Below are 16,821 nucleotides of genomic sequence, written 5' to 3' on the forward strand. Positions count from 1 at the left end.
TCAAGGAAGCAAAGCAAGCTTCCTTATTTTTTTTTTTCTGTAAAGTTGCTCAAAATCTGAAAACAGAAATTAACCAACAGCTCCTGCTGAGAATATTGTGAAAAGGTTCTTGGGGGTGTGGAAATAGCCCCAAGAGTGGGAAAGTTCCATTCCTGTGGGGCCAAGATGGAGTCCCCAGGGCTGAGGTGTTGAAGGGTTGGGAGGGGAAGAGGAAGCCCCTCCACCTTCAGTGACCACTCGGAGCTTCGATCCCTGTCAGCAGTTGGGGAAATTCTGGAGAAATAATGAACAAAAAAGATGTTTATAAAACATTCATCATGCATTGTCAACGTAGATTCACGTCAATTACACACTGGATGAAATAAGTCAGAGGGAGACAGACAAATACTGTCCGATCTCACTTAACTGTGGAATCTATTTTTTTCTCCTCGCTGTGTTGAGATAAGCTTACGATGTACAAAGTAGTGATTTAATACATATATACAGATGAAAGAAATTTTCCCATTATTGAGGTCTGTCTCACTTAACTGTGGAATCTGCTTTTTTCTCCTAGCTGTGTTGAGATAAGCTTACAATGTACAAAGTAGTGATTTAATACATATATACAGATGAAAGAAATTTTCCCATTATTGAGGTTTTGGGGAAGTCATTCTGGCTTCTACATGTGTGCTCAGTTATGTCTAACTCTTTGCAACCCCACGGACTGTAACCTGCCAGGCTCCTCTGTCCATCAAATTTTCCAGGCAAAGAATACTGGAGCAGGTTGTCATTTCCTTCTGCAGGGGATCTTGCTGACCCAGGGATCGAACTTGTGTCTCCTGTATTGGCTGGCGGAATTCTTTACCACTGGGCCACCTGGGTTAACTTGAACTTGATGCTAACTAGAACAGCCTGTTTGTAGCCTACCAAAGCTACATTGTACTTTGCTTTAATTATTAAAGAAAAGGGCACATTGACCAGAAGTCAAGAATTTCCATGTTCAAAATAAAAATTAAATGCCTCACTTCCTGGGACACCAATGCTGGTCCTGCTTCAGTAATAAGACTCCTTCCCAGGTGCCAAGGTCATACTGACTTGCTGTGTGTGTGTCGATCTGTTTCTTTGAAACTTTGGAGGAGTCTCTCCCTGACTTGTTTGATGTTCTTTGTTTTGACAAAACATACAACAGAGCTAAAATCATGCTTCTCTGAGGCAGTTCCTCGGAGTCATCAGAGAGGCTCTCTTCTGGGCTATATTCCTCAGTTTGGCGCAAATAAAACTCTTCTCTGGGACTTCCCTACTGGTCCAGTAGTGAGGAGTCTGCGCTCTCACAGCTGTGGGTCCAGGTTCGATTCTTGGTCAGGGAACTAAGATTCCACAAGCTCAAAACAAAACAAAACAAAACAAACAAACAAACAAAAAAACTCTTTTCTATTTCTCTTAGAGATGGTTTGGGCTTCCCAGGTAGCACTAGTGGTTAAAGAACCTGCCTGCCAATGCAGGAGACATAAGAGATGGGGGTTTGATCCCTGGGTGAAGAAGATCCCTGGAGTAGGAAACCTCTCCAGTAGTCTTTCTGGAGAATCCCATGGAGAGAGGAACCTGGCAGACTATAGTCCACAGAGTTGCAAAGAGTCAGACACAACTGAAGTGACTTAGCATGCACACAGGTGATTTATTGATTATTTGTGTTGACAATACTTTGCAAAATGAAAACTACAAAAAGGTTAGGTAGTATGTCCACCTCCTCACATAGTTGTCCTGTGTTGGTGAGAAATTTTTAGTTTTATTTATTTTTTTGGTCACACTGCCTAGCTCCTGGGATCTTAATTCCCAGATCAGGGATGAATCGGCACCTTTGGCAGTGAAAGGGTAGAGCCCTAACCACTGGACTGCCAGGGAATTTCCAAGAACTTTTCAATTCTCCTTTCTTAGCAACCTTTCAATACACAATATGCAGTATTGTTAACCATCATCCGTATGTTGTACATTACACAGCCAGAATTTATTCCTCTTATAACTGGAAGCTTGTACCTTTCAACAAGCCTTAACCCATTTCTCTTACTTCCCTTGGCCCTGGCAAGGGCCAGTCTCTTTCTATGAGTTTGATTTTGTTTTTAAAGATTTATTTGTGAAATCTAAGAAGGCTGAGCCATAGCAACAGAGAACAGAATGGTGGTGACCAGGGGCTGGGTGGACGGGGACATGGGAAGATTCAGTTAGAAGATGAATAAATTTGGGGGACCTAACAGACAGCATGATGATTATAAGTGACACTGTATTGTGTGCTGGAAAGATGTGAAGAGAGTAGGTCTTAAGTGTTCTTGCCACACACACAAAAAGATAATTATGGAAGATGATGGAGGTGTTAACTAACCTTATGTGGTAGTCATTTTGCAATATACACATGTCACATCATCATGTTATACACCTTAAACCCACGCAATGCTGCATGTCAGTTTTATCGCAGTAAAGCTGCGGGAGGAGGAGTACCCAATCATCACCCCGGCCGTGTGAGGCAGTCACTGAGAATACTCCCATTTTATGAATGGGAAAACAGAGGCCCAGAGGTGTTTTAGCCACTTTCTCAAAGCCATGCAGCTAGTCAGTGGCTGAGCTGGGGTTCCCAGGAAGAGGGCTGGACATCACCACCCCAGCATCCTTAAAGCTCCTTGGCATCTGCTCTTGTTGTTTGGATATGCTGGGCAGGGTGGGTGCAGGTGGGGGCGCAGCCCAGCAGCAAGGGGCTGGAGAGACAGCTCATCCTGGGCCAGCAGGGCCCCAAGAGCTGGGCTGCCCCTTACTTTGTCCTCCATGTGTTCCCCAGACCTCATAGTATGGGGGGGAAATGCCTTGATTAAAAGTAAGGATTTTGAGGGTTCTCCCTGGTGGTTCAGTGGTTAAGACACTGTGCTTCCACTGCCAGGGGCATGAGTTCAATCCTTGGTCGGGGAACTAAGATCCCGCAAAACCCGCACCACAGCCAAAAAACGGACTAAACACCTTGGCACCTAACAGGTCTGCATCTGAAATCTTCCCTTTGAAAGCGACTCAGTCTCACCCAACATCAGTTTTCCCATCTGTGAAATGGGGCACATAGTGGAGGCTCTCAGGAAACTTTGGCCAGGCTTTCCCTTCTGCCCCCACACCATTATCTTTTATTCTTTTAAAATTATATTATTTTTTATTATTCAAGTGTAGTTGATTTACAGTGTTGTGTTAGTTTCAGCTGTACAGAACAGTGATTCAGTTAGATATATAACATATGTATATACATACATATATATTTCAGATTCATTTATAACTTATTATAAAATGTTGAGTACAGTTCCCTGTGCTATACAGGAGGTCCTTGTTGGTTATCTAGTTTATAATAGTACTGTCTGTATATTAAGTCTAACCTCCTAATTTATCCTTCCCCGATTTCCCCTTTGGTAGCCATAATTTTGTCTTCTGTGTCTGTGGATCTGTTTCTGTTTTGTAAACAAGTTCATTTGTATCTTTTTTTTTTAGATTCCATCTATAAGCCATATCACAAAGTGTTTGTCTTGCTTTGTCTGACTTACTTCATCTAGTATGAGGCTCTCTAGGTCCATCACTGTGGCCGCAAATGGCATTGTTTTATCCTTTTTTATGGCTGAGTAATATTCAATTGTGGAGCAGGCAATGGCAACCCACTCCAGTGCTCTTGCCTGGAAAATCCCATGGATGGAGGAGCCTGGTAGGCTGCACTCCATGGGGTCGCGAAGAGTCAGACATGACTGAGGGACTTCACTTTCACTTTTCACTTTCATGCATTGGAGAAGGAAATAGCAACCCACTCCAGTGTTCTTGCCTGGAGAATCCCAGGGACAGCGGAGCCTGGTGGCCTGCCATCTATGGGGTCACACAGAGTCGGACACGACTGAAGCAACTTAGCAGCAGCAGCAGCAACAATATTCAATTGACATATATATGTCAACAGAATGTATATTCCACATCTTCTTTATCCATCATCTCTTGATAGATAGACACTGAGATTGTTTCTGGAGTATTGTGAATAGTGCTTCTATGAACATAGGGGTGCACGTATCCTTCTGAATTCTAGTTTTCTCCAGATACATGCCCAGGACTGGGATTTCTGGATTGTTACGGCAACTCTATTTTTAGTTTTTTGAGGATGCTCCATACTGTTCTCCATAGGAACTGCACCAGTTTACATTCCCACCAATAGTGTAGGAAGGCTCCTTTTTCTCCACACTCTCTCCAGCATTTATTGTTTGTAGACTTTTTGATGATGGCCATTCTGACCGGCGTGAGGTGGTATCTCACTATGATTTTGATTTGCATTTCTCTAATAATTATCAAGACTTTTACTTTTATCTTCTGTCATTCCTGTGGGACAAGAAGCAAGTGTCAATGATTCTTTTCCGATTGGCAGGGCTACCTGTCATTGCTACATTGGCATTGGCCAAGTTATGTAGCAAGGCAGTAACCAATCAGAATCACAGCTTGCCTCTGCAAGTCAGTTTCACAGGAAGTGGCAACAGTTCCCCATCTTCCAAGTGACACAGGCCTCTTTGTTCAAAACTACTTCAAGGGCAGATGTATATTAACAGAGGCAAGAACAAGCTGGTAACACTTACAAATATTCAGGGGATCTGCAGAGCACAAAAAAACAGTTGTTGGGGGCAGAAAAATCCTTCATTTCTGTGACTTCAGGACACACATTACCTTCAGCTCTTTGGGAAACTCCTTTTTTCCCCAGTTATAATTTGAATTATAAATATTTGGTGGCGATGGCTACACAACTGTATACATTTGTCAAAACTCATAGAACTCAGTAAAAAGAGTGAATTTTGCTGTGTGTCAATTATACACAATTAAAAATAAAACCCAGTACTTGGGAAAAGCAAAACATTGATGCAGTATGCAGGTATATAGACTTGTCAAAATGCATCCAACTGAACTCTTAAGATGGACATATTTTATTTTATGAAATTACACACAAAATCTGTTTTTAAAAATTATAGGTGGGTGATTGCCCTATTGTCCTTTTAAAAGACCTGGTTCTAGAATTTTATTAGGTAATTAGATGTAAAATTACGACCACTAGAGCTCAGTTTTGTTGGTAGAAATCAGGGAGAATGAAAGGATTTTTTAAAAAGAGAATCAAGTGAGACTTCCCTGGTGGTCCAACGGCTTAGACCTCCTGTGAATTTAGGGGGCTGGGCTTTGATCTCTGGTCAGGGAATTAGATCCCATATGCCACAACTAAGAGTTAGCGTGCCCCAACTAAAGATCCTGCCCACTGCAACTAAGACCCAGTGCAGCCAAATAAAATAAATAAATAAAATATATTTTTTAAAAGAAGAGAATTAAGGGGCTGTCGATGACAATAATCAATAAAAATCTATAATAGGAATAGAATAGGGTTTTGTTGGAGCAAAACTGAGGACTATAACACAGAAGACAGCCTCTCAGATTACTCTGATGAAGTGCTCCGGAAAAGTATGGCTTTTCAGTGCAGTTTTATGTCTTGTCAGGGCTCCCCTCACAGCTCAGTTGGTAAAGAATCCACCTGCAATGCAGGAGACCCCTGTTTGATTCCTGGGTCAGGAAGATCCACTGGAGAAGGGATAGGCTACCCACTCCAGGATTCTTGGGTTTCCCTTGTGGCTCAGCTGGTAAAGAATCCACCTGCAATGAGGGAGACCTGGGTTTGGTTCCTGGGTTGGGAAGATCCCCTGGAGAAGGAAAAGGATACCCACTCCAGTATTCTGGCCTGGAGAATTCCATGAAATTGAAGAAAGTGGAGAAAACCACTAGACCATTCAGATATGACCTAAATCAAATCCCTTATAGACTATACAGTGGAAGTGAGAAATAGATTTAAGGGACTAGATCTGATAGATAGAGTGCCTGATGAACTATGGATGGAGGTTCGTGACATTGTATAGGAGACAGGAATCAAGACCATCCCAAAAAAAGAAATGCAAAAAAGAAAAATGGCTATCTGAGGAGGCCTTACAAATAGCTGTGAAAAGAAGGGAAGCGAAAAGCAAAGGAGAAAAGGAAAGATATTCCCATTTGAATGCAGAATTCCAAAGACTAGCAAGGAGAGAAAAGAAAGTCTTCCTCAGCAATCAATGCAAAGAAATAAAGGAAAACAATAGAAAGGGAAAGACTAGAGATCTCTTCAAGCAAGTTAGAGATACCAAGGGAACATTTCATGCAAAGACGGGCTCAATAAAGGACAGAAATGGTAGGTACCTAACAGAAGCACAAGATATTAAGAAGAGATGGCAAGAATACACAGAAGAACTGTATAAAAAAGATCTTCATGACTCGGATAATCACGATGGTGTAAATACTCAACTAGAGCCAGACATCCTGGAATGTGAAGTCAAATGGGCCTTAGGAAGCATCACTATGAACAAAGCTAATGGAGGTGATGGAATTCCAGTTGAGATATTTCAAATTCTGAAAGATGATGCTGTGAAAGTGCTGCACTCAATATGCCAGCAAATTTGGAAAACTCAGCAGTGGCCACAGGACTGGAAAAGGTCAGTTTTCATTCCAATCCCTAAGAATGGCAATGCCAAAGAATGCTCAAACTACCACACAATTGCACTCATCTCACACGCTAGTAAAGTAATGCTTAAAATTCTCCAAGCCAGCCTTCAGCAATACATGAACCGTGAACTTCCAGATGTTCAAGCCGGTTTTAGAAAAGGCAGAGGAACCAGAGATCAAATTGCCAACATCTGCTGGATCATCAAAAGAGCAAGAGAGTTCCAGAAAAACATCTATTTCTGCTTTATTGACTATGCCAAAGCCTTTGACTGTATGGATCACAATAAACTGTGGAAAATTCTGAAAGAGATAGGAATACCAGACCACCTGACCTGCCTCTTGAGAAACCTGTATGCAGGTCAGGAAGCAACAGTTAGAACTGGACATGGAACAACAGACTGGTTCCAAATAGGAAAAGGAGTATGTCAAGGCTGTATATTGTCACCCTGCTTATTTAACTTAAAGGCAGAGTACATCATGAGAAACGCTGGGCTGGATGAAGCACAGGCTGGAATCAAGATTGGCGGGAGACATATCAATAACCTCGGATATGCAGATGACACCACCCTTATGGCAGAAAGTGAAGAAGAACTAAAGAGCCTCTTGATGAAGGTGAAAGAGGAGAGTGGAAAAGTTGGCTTAAAGCTCAACATTCAGAAAACTAAGATCATGGCATCTGGTCCCATGACTTCATGGCAAATAGATGGGGAAACAGTGGAAACAGTGGCTGACTTTCTTTTTCTGGGCTCCAAAATCACTGCAGATGGTGATTGCAGCCATGAAATTAAAAGACGCTTACTCCTTAGAAGGAAAGTTATGACCAACCTAGACAGCATATTGAAAAGCAGAGACATTACTTTGCCAACAAAGGTCTGTCTAGTCAAGGCTATGGCTTTTCCAGTGGTCATGTATGGATGTGAGAGTTGGACTATAAAGAAAGCTGAGCACCAAAGAACTGATGCTTTTGAACTGCGGTGTTGGAGAAGACTCTTGAGAGTCTCTTGGACTGTAAGGAGCTCCAACCAGTCCATCCTAAAGGAAATCAGTCCTGGATATTCATTGGAGGGACTGATGCTGAAGCTGAAACTCCAATACTTTGGCCACCTGATGCAAAGAGCTGACTCATTGGAAAAGACCCTGATGCTGGGAAAGATTGAGGGCAGGAGGAGAAGGGGACGACAGAGGATGAGATGGTTGGATGGCATCACCGACTCAATGGACATGGGTTTGGGTGAACTCCAGGAGTTGGTGATGGACAGGGAGGCCTGGAGTGCTGTGGTTCATGGGGTTGCAAAGAGTTGGACACGACTGAGCAACTGAACTGAACTGAACTGATATAGTCCATGGGGTTGCAGAGTTGGATACGACTGAATGACTTTCACTTTATGTCTTGTCAGAACAAAGAATGTCAGACAAGTCAGAGAGACACTCCTTCAAAGTTTCAAAGAAACCAGACCAGCACGTGCATAGTCAGCCAGTATGGCCTTGGAGCTTGGGAAGGGAGTCTTATCACCAAAGGAGGACCAGCACTGATGTCCCAGGGAGGGAGGCATTTAATCTTTATTTTGAACATGGACATTCTTGACTTCTGGTCAATGTACCCTTTTCTTTAATAATTAAAGCAAGTATACAATGTAGGTTTGATAGATCACAAGCAGGCTATTTTAGCTGGCATAAAATTCAAGCTAACTCATGTAGAAGCCAGAATGACTTCTTCAGACCTCAGTATGTGAACCTTTCTTTTATCAGGGCATGCATACCTCTTTCTTACTACTGCACTAGGGGTTTTCAAACGGAGTCCCTGGGGAATTCCAGGGGTTTCTACACACTGTCCTTGTTTTTCACCTCTCCTGTAGTTAGAGCTGCCCACTTCTTTTGCTTCCTTCAAAAGCTCTTATCTGAAAAGTTCTGAGACTAAAGGGTTTGAAAAAATCAGAGCACTCAGAAAATGACTTTTGCCTTAGTTTCACGTGGACAACATAGCTGTAAATTGTAAAATTTGAATTTGTTAAATTGTAAATAAAAATTTTACATAGTAAAATTTCAAAAAATTGAAATTTTTATAGATTATACTGCTTTATAATTATAATAAAGTCGCCTGTATTCCCTTGCTGTACAATATGTATTTTTGTAGCTCATTTATTTTATACATTGTAGTTTGTACCTCTTAATCTCCTACTCCTCTTTTGCCCCTCCTTCTTCCCTCTCCTCACTGGTAACCACTAGTTTCTTCTCTTTCTTTTTTGTTATATTTACTACTTATATTTAATACTTTGTATTTTTTAGAGTCTGCATATGTTGTGATAACATACAGTATTTGTCCTTCTCTGTCTTAGCTCACTAAACATAATACTTTCTAGGCTGAGTAATGTACCATCATACATATATATGTGTATATATATATGTGTGTGTGTGTGTGTATATATGCCACATCTTTATTCACTTATCTATTGATGGGCACTTAGGTTGCTTCCATATGTGGGCATAAATATCATAAATAATCATATCATAAATAATGCTGCAATGAACAGCATTGGAGTGCATGTATCCTTTCAAACTAGTGTTTTCATTGTCTTCTGATATATACCCAGGAGTGGAATTGCTGGATCATGTAGTAGTTGTACTTTTAGTTTTTTGAGGAACCTTCACACTGTTCTCCATTGTGACTGCACCAGTGTGTATTCCAATCAACTGTGTACACGGGGTCTTTTTTCTCTACCTCCTTATCAACATGTTTTATCTGCAGTCTTTTTGTAGATGGCCATCCTGACAGGTATGAGTTGATATCTCACTGTAGTTCTGATTTGCCTTTCTCTGGTTTTTCCAGTGGTCATGTATGGATGTGAGAGTTGGACTGTGAAGAAAGCTGAGCACCAAAAAATTGATGCTTTTGAACTGTGGTGTTGGAGAAGACTCTTGAGAGTCCCTTGGACTGCAAGGAGATCCAACCAGTCCATCCTGAAGGAGATAAGTCCTGGATGTTCATTGGAAGGGCTGATGCTGAAGCTGAAACTCCAATACTTTGGCCACCTGATGCAAAGAGTTGACTTATTGGAAAAGACCCTGATGCTGGGAGGGATTAGGGGCAGGAGGAGAAGGGGACAACAGAGGATGAGATGGCTGGATGGCATCACCGACTCGATGGGCATGGGTTTGAGTAAACTCCGGGAGTTTGTGATGGACATGGAGGCCTGGCGTGCTGTGATTCATGGGGTTGCAAAGAGTCGGACACGACTGAGCGACTGAACTGACTGACTGAATAGCAATACTGAGCATCTTTTCATGTACCTGTTGGCCATCTCTATGTCTTCTTTGGAGGAATGTCTATTCAGGTCTTCCAGGGGCCTCTATTCTTGTGTCAGAAATCCTCCTAGAACTGGGTTCCTCTGCTTCAGGGAGAAAAGGACAGGTGGAGGCTGAGGCTGACTGAGTGCTCTCTTGGTGTCTGTCTTCCCGTGACAGGGCAAACTTTGAGAAGGCAGGAGTGTCCCTTTGATCCCTACTGGATGCCCAATGTTTAGCATCTTTGCCACACCAGTAAGTGCTCAATAAATACTGTCTACACTCTGTCCATGTGAACACTGTTGTATTTACACAGCCATTTTACACACTGGTGGCTGAGTGGTATAGAATCCACCTGCCAATGCAGGAGACTTGGGCTCGATCCTTGGGTCAGAAAGATCCCCTGGAGAAGGAAATGGCAACCCACTCCAGTATTCTTGCCTGGGAAATCCCATGGGCTGAGGAGCCTGGTGGGCTACAGTTCATGGGGTCACAAAAAAGTCACACAGGACTTGGCAACTAAACAACAATACCTTTATTGAGATATAACATGCATAAAGAAAAATGTGCAAATACATATGTACCGCTGAAATTTTTCACTAGTTTCCCAGAAGCCTTCCTTCTGCTCCTTTCTCATCTCTATTCGTTACTTCCAGGAAAATTTCATTCTTATTCCCAGCAGCACAGACCAGTTGTGCTTTAGTGGGTTTTTTGTTTTGGTTTGCATTCTTTAACTTTTTATTTATTTGGCAGCACCTCACAGCATGCAGGATCTTAGTTACCTGACCAGGAATTGAACCCACAGCCCCTGCGTTGGAAGCATTGAGTCTTAATCACTGGACCACCAGGGAAGTCCTAGTTTTGGTCCTTTAAAAAAAGATGGATTGACGTAATATGTCCTCTTTTGTCTCTGGGTTCCTTTGGTCACTGCTAGGTTTGTGGAAATCACCCAGATTGTTGCATGTAGCTGCCTGAAATTCATGTGTCCATCATGTATTCACACTCATGGCTATTGGGTGGGCAAAAGTTTTTTTCTGTAAAGGTGTGCTCAGTCACATCCAATTCTTTGCAACCCCATGGACCATAGCCTGCCAAGCTCCTCTGTCCATGGAACTTTTCCAGGCAAGAATACTGGAGTGGGTCACCATTTCCTACTGCAGGGGATCTTCTCCATCCAGTGATCAAACCCACGTCTCTTGTGTCTCCTGCATTGGCAGGCTGATTCTTTACCACTAGCGCTACCTGGGAAGCCCTCTCTGTAAAGGGCCAGGCAGCAAATGCAGTCGGCTTTGTGGGTCATTACAGACACTGTCATGACTTCTCCATTCTGTGAGTGACTTCGTAAAGGCAGCCATGGAGGATATCTTCAAAAGTGGGCATGCCTGTGTTTTGAGAAAATTTGATATGCACCCTGGACTTTGAATTGCACATACTCTTCATATTTCACTAAATATTAAATTCCCGTCAATGATTTTAAAATGTAAACACTGTTTGGCAGTCCCTCGAAAAGTTAAACACAGAACTGCTACAGGACCCAGCAATTCCACTCCTGGGTTTAAGCCTAAAATAACTGAAAGCAGTCACTCGAAGGATACCTGTGGTCCCAAGTTCAGAGCAGTATCCTTGGCAATAGCCAGAAGGTAGAAACAGGACTTCCCTAATGGTCCAGTGGTTAAGCATCTGCCTGCTAATGCAGGTGACACAGGTTCGATCCCTGGTCGGGGAACATCCCACATGCCATGGAGCAGTGAAGTCCATGTGCCCCAAGTACTGAAGCCCGTGTGCCTAGAACCCATGCTCCACAAGAGAAGCCACTGCAATGAGAAGCCCACACATGGCAACTGGAGAGTAGCCCCCGCTCACCAAAACTAGAGAAAGCCCGTGTGCAGCAACAGAGATCCAATGCAGCCAAAAAAAAAAAAAAAAATCATTGAAAAGAAACATTTAACAACCTAACTGTCCATCAACAAATCGATGACACACAAAATGCAATATGTACATAAAATTGAATATTAGCCTGAAAAAGAAATGAGGTTTTGATCCATGCTACAATATGGATGAATGTTTGTTATGCTAGTGAAATAAGGCAGGCACAGAAGGGTAACTGTCCTAGGATTCCACTTACTTGTGGTATGAATAGGCAAATTCATAAAACAGAAAGTAGATTAGAGGTTACCAGGGACTTCAGGAAGGGGAAGTGGAAGTTAGTGTTTATGGGTAAAGTCAGTTTAGAATGATTAAAAAAAAATTGTGGAAATGGACAGAGATGATGATTACACAACACTATGTGTGACTGAAATCAAGCCACATCCCTTTAAAGGGATTTAAAGACTCTAGGAAAGAATCAGTTCTTGATTTCTTCCAGCTTCTCGTGGCTGCTGGCACCCTTTCGCTTGTGGCCACAACAGTCCAGTGTCTGCCTCGGTGGTTACTCCATCTTAATGCTGATGAACTGTACACTTGAAAATGGTATGTTTTATGCTATGTGTGTTTTACCACAGTATTTAAAAAATCCATATTGGAAACAAAAAACAAACCAAGACAATGTAAACACCATTCTTGGCTCATGGGTTGTACAAATATAGATGGTGGACAAAGTTCCCTGGTGGTCCAGTGATTACGAGTCCGAGCTTCCACTGCAGAGGGTACAGGTATTCCATCCCTGGTTGGGGAACTACCCCCTGCATGATGCATGGTGTAGCCAAAAAGAAAAGAAAAGATGGTGGGCTAGATCTAGCCCATGGGCCATAGTTTGACAACTTCAGTTGCCCATTATTCCTTTGAAGGAATAAATCATAGTTTTTATTTTCTATTGTGGTAGGCATTTGGGAATGAACATGGCATGTAGTTCTTTTTTTTAAGATTTATTTATTTATTTGTTTATTGGCTGGGCTGGGTCTTCGTTGCTGCACTTGGACTTTCTCTAGTTGCAGTGAGGTGGGGGCTACTCTCTAGATGCGGTGCTTGGGCTTCTCATTAGAGTGGCTTCTCTTGTTGCGGAGCACAGGGTCTAAGTTTGAGGGCTCAGTATTTGCAGAATGTGAGTTCTGGGGTTGTGGCGCATGGGCGTAGTTGCTTTGAGGCATGTGGGATCTTCCAGGATCAGCGATCGAACTGCTGTCTCCTGCATTGCAAGGCAGATCCTTAATGACTGGACCACCAGGGAAGCCAGCATGCAGTTCTTACAAGAGGACATGACTCTGGTCACATGTGTGTGCCCCCCCACCGCTCCATGTAAGCTGGTTTCTCTCCCTGCTCTTCTGACTATGGTTCCTGGAATTATTCCACCAAGTGCTATCTTCTGGACCAGCCCCCCAGCCTAGATGTGGACAGGAAAGGCTCTGGAAGGTGGAGTCTGTGGCATTACTAGGTCCCTGGACTCTACCCTGGGGGCTTCCTCTTAGCCCCGGATGTGGAAAGGGAGGCCCAGGATGCCAAGGGTCTTAGCCAAGACAGGAAGCTGCACACCCAGCAGCCTTAAAGAGGGAGCAGAGGCAGGGGTGTGGAATTAGTGTTCAAAATTTGGCCTGCTGAGTCCACAGAGAGGGTAAGTGACAGCTGCTCCTGCCTGTAGGGGCAAAGCTGAGTCTCCAGCCCCATCCTCAGTTGGGACCCACAGCTCCCAGTCCCATGTGCTCTGTGGGTCTGAGCTTCCCCAGGATGGGGAGGCGTAGACCCACATGGGGGTCTCTTGGTTTTTTTCTTGCAGCACCTGCAGGATGAAGGCTTTCTCCTTCCTCTTCATCCCAGTCCTGGGGCTGCTGGTGTGTGGCCAGTCGCTGTGCCCCGTAGATAAAGCCATCAGTGAGAAGATCCAGCATGTCACCAGCTCCCTAGGTGAGAACCCTCCCATCGAACCTCAGCCAGGCCCTCAGGGGCCCCTCTGATTCCTGACATGGAGCAAACATCAAGCCAGCCCCAACCCCAACCATATCTCAACCCCAAACCCAACCCAACGCCAATCTCCACCCATCTCCACCTCCAACTACAGCTCAAAACCCTCCTCCCTCGAAAACACCCACCCGGACAGAATCCTTGGAGGTGGGGAGTTCCCCACCTACTGGGCCTTCCGCAGGGGAGTTTTCTTGACCCTCTGCCCATCTCCAAACCACCAGGGCCTAGGCAGCACGAGAAGGGGGTTGGGGCAGCTTGGTCTCACAGTTCCTTTGCATCACCCCTTCCCGCAGTTCCTGAGGCAGTGAGGAACATTGGCCTGGACTGCCAGAGTGTCACCTCCAGGGGGTCCCTGGTCACCTGCCCTTCAGGTAGGTACAGAACTCCGTTGTCCAGTCTCCCGGGTCTATTCTCAGCACCCCATACCCCCCTCCACTGTGTTCAGGTTCCATTTGTCTAGAACCACGGAGTCCCAGCCTCTAATTCCTTAATATTCTGGTCTGCACTCCCGGCCCTGTCCCTTCCCCCAACTCCCGGGCCCCATCTCCTCAGGACACTGGTGTCCAGGCCCCTAGCCTCCTGCCAGCCCTCTGGAAGCCCAAACTCGCAGCTTCCGGCTCGGGGTCCAAGCTCTCTCCTCCTTGCTCCCCCCGCAGGCTTCGCCGTCACTGGCTGCACGTGTGGCTCTGCCTGTGGCTCGTGGGACGTGCGTGCTGAGACCACGTGCCACTGCCAGTGCGCAGACATGGACTGGACCGGAGCTCGCTGCTGCCGCCTGCGGATCCAGTAGCCTAAGACTGCGCTTGCGCGGTGCTGGGGGGGGCGTGGCCAGGCATTTGGGGGTGGGGTCACATCTCCGAGGGGCCGCGTCAGGCCCCGGCTGGAAATAAACCTCCTTGGGAAGATGATGGAGAGGACCCGGGCTCTGAGCTGTGTCTTCTGTGGGGTGTGGGTGACTGAGCTGACGTCTCCAAAAAGAGCAAGGTGCATCAGTACCGGAGGGGGGGGGGGGCAACCGCAGCTTTTCTTCTCCCCATTTCCCCCTCCTCCCTTGTTGTCCGCCACTTCTACTTTTGAAAATGGGGTCCTAACTTCCTTTAATGACATCCACACTCAAGGCTCATGGTCTTCGTCAAAGGAAAAGAGAGTGTTAAGACTATTTTTGTGGGGGCCTCTCTGCACGGCATGTGGGATCTTAGTTCCCTGACTGACCAGGTATGGAACCCGTGCCTTTTGCAGTGGAAGCTCGGGAGTCTTAACCACTGGACCATCAGGGAAGTCCCGTAGTGTTACCTTTGAGGCCACCTTGATGGTCACACGAGGGGCCTAGGCTTCCTGGGAAGTTTCTGGGTTATTCTCCCCCACAATGATGCCTCTTGGGGGATCTGGGTCTGGACAGGACAGGAACCACCACCCCCCCCCAACAACCCCTACCCCACATGCGCTCCAGAGCCTTAAGTCATGAGCAGCCTCAGGGTCAGGGTGCATCCCTATTCATCGCTGTACCCAAAGACCTGAGCTCCATCCCTCACTCCCCAACTGCAACAGGGACATTCGTTCCTATTCCTCATGAACACTCAAATATGACAACACGCGTAGGGGACTTGTTGGCTCTTTGGTATATCCTGCTTAGAAGAGAGAATGGCACATCGAAGGTGTTCAGGAAATGTCTACTGAATAAATAACCAGACACACAGGTGAATACACCACCTAGGTACACATGCTACACCTATATACACAGTGGCACCTGGCCTTGTGCACACAAAATACACAACCCAGTTACCATGGTCACACAAGGACGCCATGCCCTATAGACATGCACATGCCAACTGCGGGGAGGGTACTAGGGACACATGAACTCTTGTATGCCTTGGATGGACTCTTGTGCTTTCAACATCAAGTCCCCATCCCAGCCTGGATGACGTTGTTCTCAGTCTGGAGTCAATGCCCCAGAAGAGAAATACTCAGCATCACTGGAGGCACAAATCCAGGTGATTCAAGGTCCAGTTTCCTGAGAACCCTAACCCAGGAGTCTTAAAATCCAGTCCCTGAGAGATGCAGACAGAGACTTCAGAACACTTGGTGCCCAGATTTAAGAGGGACCCCAGACTTAAATAGCACCGTCCCCAGCAGCAGACTCCAGAGGCTGAAGAATGGGTGACAGGATGGGTTTCTGGTTTTCAGGATGATTTGGACTCTTCCTACTGACAACCACCTCCCCTGGTGGTACACCACCCCACCCAAGGCTGGTCGCAGTGATCATGAACTGATATCACAAACACTCCTGGTGCCCATGGAATCCACTACATGCCAATCCAGGGATTCCCCTCCCAGGTCCTTCCTCTTAAAGCACTTTGGCCTTGGGGTTGGAGTGGGATCACAGAGTCAGAAATGTGTCAAGGACCAGAGAGGGCAAGCATAGTACCTTGGCCATCCTGCCCCCTCACTGTCCCCACACTCTCATGTGAATGCCTCTGTCTTCAAGACCCACAACTGTCCCCTTGTATCTGGACCCCAAGAAGGGCCTCTTTTGAGCTCTCCGTTCCAACACAGTCTTCCTCCTGTCCCAGAGTGTAGACTTCAAAAGGCAAAGCCCTTTCTTAAGTCTCTTTCCTCATTTGCTAACCGCCCAGCCCCCTGTGAGAGTTGAACTGTGGTGCTGGAGAATATTCTTGAGAGTCCCTTGACAACAAGGAGCTCAAACCAGTCAATCCTAAAGGAAATCAACCCTGAATATTCATTGGAAGGACTGATGCTGAAGCTGAAGCTCCAATCCTTTGGCCTCCTGATGTGAAGAGCTAACTCATTAGAAAAGACCCTGATGCCAGGAAAGATTGAGGGCAGGAGGAGAAGGGGGCGAAAGAGGATGAGATGGTTGGATGGCATCATCGCCTCAATGGATATGAGTTTAAGCAAACTCCCGGAGATAGGGAAGGACAGGGAAGCCTGGCATGCTGCAGTCTATGCGGTTGCAGAGTCGGCCGCGACTGAGCGACTGAACAACAGCCCTGTATAGTAGCCAAGATTGTTGGTTGCCAGCCCCACAGACCCCACCTCAATCTAGTTCGAGCTAAAATGAACGGACATTTTCTGGATTACCTAAATGAGAGG

The 16,821-nt window shown here is 45.3% G+C and overlaps 1 protein-coding gene across 2 annotated transcripts; it reads left to right on the top strand.

Annotated features, from left to right (window-relative positions):
* Nucleotides 1–12,192: 12,192 nt before the first annotated feature.
* On the top strand, nt 12,193–14,618 carry RETN (resistin). 2 transcript variants are annotated; one of them, XM_043913940.1, is made up of 4 exons: nt 12,193–12,285; nt 13,526–13,653; nt 14,004–14,081; nt 14,367–14,618. In XM_043913940.1, the coding sequence occupies exons 2-4, from the start codon at nt 13,536–13,538 to the stop codon at nt 14,498–14,500; spliced, it is 330 nt and encodes a 109-aa protein (XP_043769875.1). In that variant the 5' UTR covers nt 12,193–12,285; nt 13,526–13,535; the 3' UTR covers nt 14,501–14,618. The 2 variants fall into 2 exon arrangements, with proteins under 2 accessions (XP_043769875.1, XP_043769874.1); XM_043913939.1 differs by lacking the exon at nt 12,193–12,285 and adding an exon at nt 13,243–13,363.
* The last annotated feature ends 2,203 nt before the right edge of the window (nt 14,619–16,821 follow it).

The sequence above is a fragment of the Cervus elaphus genome, chromosome 9 (genome assembly GCF_910594005.1).
Source record: "Cervus elaphus chromosome 9, mCerEla1.1, whole genome shotgun sequence".
Classification (NCBI taxonomy): Eukaryota; Metazoa; Chordata; class Mammalia; order Artiodactyla; family Cervidae; genus Cervus; species Cervus elaphus.

What these genes read in the sequence shown, in the direction of transcription:
- RETN (XM_043913940.1), top strand. Translation starts at nt 13,536, where the DNA reads ATGAAGGCTTTCTCCTTCCTCTTCATCCCAGTCCTGGGGCTGCTGGTG. An exon ending in GCATGTCACCAGCTCCCTAG is followed by an intron (nt 13,654 to 14,003) that starts GTGAGAACCCTC and finishes CCCTTCCCGCAG; the next exon opens with TTCCTGAGGCAGTGAGGAAC. An exon ending in CCTGGTCACCTGCCCTTCAG is followed by an intron (nt 14,082 to 14,366) that starts GTAGGTACAGAA and finishes CTCCCCCCGCAG; the next exon opens with GCTTCGCCGTCACTGGCTGC.